Source organism: Neomonachus schauinslandi, chromosome 15, assembly GCF_002201575.2.
Source record: "Neomonachus schauinslandi chromosome 15, ASM220157v2, whole genome shotgun sequence".
Taxonomy (NCBI): domain Eukaryota; kingdom Metazoa; phylum Chordata; class Mammalia; order Carnivora; family Phocidae; genus Neomonachus; species Neomonachus schauinslandi.
Genome location: NC_058417.1, coordinates 37,623,120 through 37,624,938, shown reverse-complemented (window position 1 = coordinate 37,624,938; position 1,819 = coordinate 37,623,120). Strand labels below are relative to the sequence as shown.

General features: G+C 51.8%; 1 protein-coding gene and 1 non-coding gene across 2 annotated transcripts in view; both read left to right on the top strand.

The window, feature by feature from the left end:
• The first annotated feature begins 367 nt into the window (after positions 1-367).
• RPL23 (ribosomal protein L23) overlaps positions 368-1,819 on the top strand; it is a 5,999-nt gene continuing 4,547 nt past the window's right edge. Inside the window, exons 1-3 of the mRNA XM_021704522.2 lie at positions 368-489; positions 1,067-1,150; positions 1,445-1,573. Coding sequence (XP_021560197.1) covers positions 477-489; positions 1,067-1,150; positions 1,445-1,573 — 226 coding nt within the window. The 5' untranslated portion in view covers positions 368-476. The remainder of the gene's footprint in view (positions 490-1,066; positions 1,151-1,444; positions 1,574-1,819) is intronic.
• Positions 1,182-1,316, top strand: LOC123326788. Its single transcript, XR_006541329.1, has one exon. It is a non-coding gene; the product is annotated as a small nucleolar RNA SNORA21 (small nucleolar RNA).

Below are 1,819 nucleotides of genomic sequence, written 5' to 3'. Positions count from 1 at the left end.
AGATTAAGAGTCCCACCCTCCACATACTGAGCCAGCCAGGCACCCCTACCCTTACTTCTTTATGAGCTCATCTACTGTCATGGTTTTAAACATGGTTGACCCTAGAACAACATGGGTTTGAACTGCAATCTCATTTTTTTTTAAACGCAGTGCAGTACTGTAAATGTATTTTGGAGGTAGAGCCAACCAATGTTTCCGTATCCCCAACTACTTTAGGGCTCGTAAAAAGGAGACTCGGGGCGTCGCTCCCTCCCGCAGCCTTCAACACCCACACCTCCCACTCCACAACGTGAACTCAAACCGACGTCCAGTACTTATTACGTAATAAGACAGCGCCCTGGCGGAGGGCGGGGGGAGAGGGGAAGAGGCCGATTGAGCAAGCTCCGGGCCACGTGACGAGACTGGGCGGGGCAACAAAGTTCATATCCCAGAGTCCTTTATACCTACTTCCTTTCTGTCTTTTTCCGGCGTTCAAGATGTCGAAGCGTGGTGAGGTTTGGGCTCTTGCGTATCCTTCGCCATCTGTCGCGGGGTGACTGCTGGCCTCGCCCGGAGCGGCGGCCATGGGCAGCTGGGACGCTTCGCTCTCCTCCGGGGCGGAGAGGGAGAGGAGGGCGCCGTGAGAGCACTGGAAGGGCCCCCGAAAGCGGCGGCGGGGGGTGCCTAGAGAGTTGAGTTGGCAGGATCCGGACAGGAGTTTAGACCAAACCCCGCGGGGTCCCTCTGCACCTGGCGCTCCAGTAATGGTATTGAAGTGGGAGTGGCTTAGGCCCCAGAATGGACGCCTTATGCCTTGCAGGGAGGACTACGTGGTGCAGAAGTTGGAGCGAGGATTGAGTGGTTCAGGCCCCTTAATCGTAACGTGAGCGCACTAATAGTGAGGAATTGGCTGTTGGCTTTGGGAACCGGGTGGCTCGTGAGGAGGGGTAGCCGGAGTCCCAGAGAGAGGGAATTGAGTATACCGTTGCCCAAAGCATGTGCGAGTGAATTTATGCCTTGAGAGTGAGGGAAACTCGGAACCAGGACTAGTCAGTGACCCCTGTCCTGTTCTCCTTCCTACCCACAGGACGTGGTGGGTCCTCCGGTGCGAAATTCCGGATTTCCCTGGGTCTTCCGGTTGGTGCCGTGATCAACTGTGCTGACAACACAGGTGAGATCTTCAGCTGCGCTCTGCCAAACTCCCCCTTTTGAAAGCACTTGGTGGGCCTTGACTGCTGACCCACTGAGCCGTCAAGAAAGGGCAGAGTAAAAACACTGCTTTTGGGTGAAGCAGCAGCATGTTGTGTTGTTTTGCTTCAATCGGTGGTGTGACAAGCTGTTCCGCCTTGGTTGGGGGGAACTCACCGCTTGGGAGTATGAGCTGAGGGAGAGGCTTTGGAAGTGCCGGGAAAATGTTACACCGGCCAAAAAAAAAAAAAATCACTTTTGTTTACATTCTCCATAGGAGCCAAAAATCTGTATATCATCTCTGTGAAGGGGATCAAGGGACGATTGAACAGACTTCCTGCTGCTGGTGTGGGTGACATGGTGATGGCCACAGTGAAGAAAGGCAAACCAGAGCTCAGAAAGAAGGGTGAGTAGGGACACTCTGAATCCTCCTCCTTGCTGGGTGAACAGTTGAAGGGTTTTTCCCTTTATTGGAAAATGGAATAAAAATTTTACTATTCTGAAGGCTTAAAGCTTGATTTCCTTGGAGAGGCAGTGTGAGAGAAATATCTGCAATTGAAGTTCTGCTTTTGCTGTCCTAGAGACTATTCTCTCTCCTACCTGGTCTTGCTGTATTTGTTTCCTTTTTTTTTTTTTTTTTAAGATTTTATTT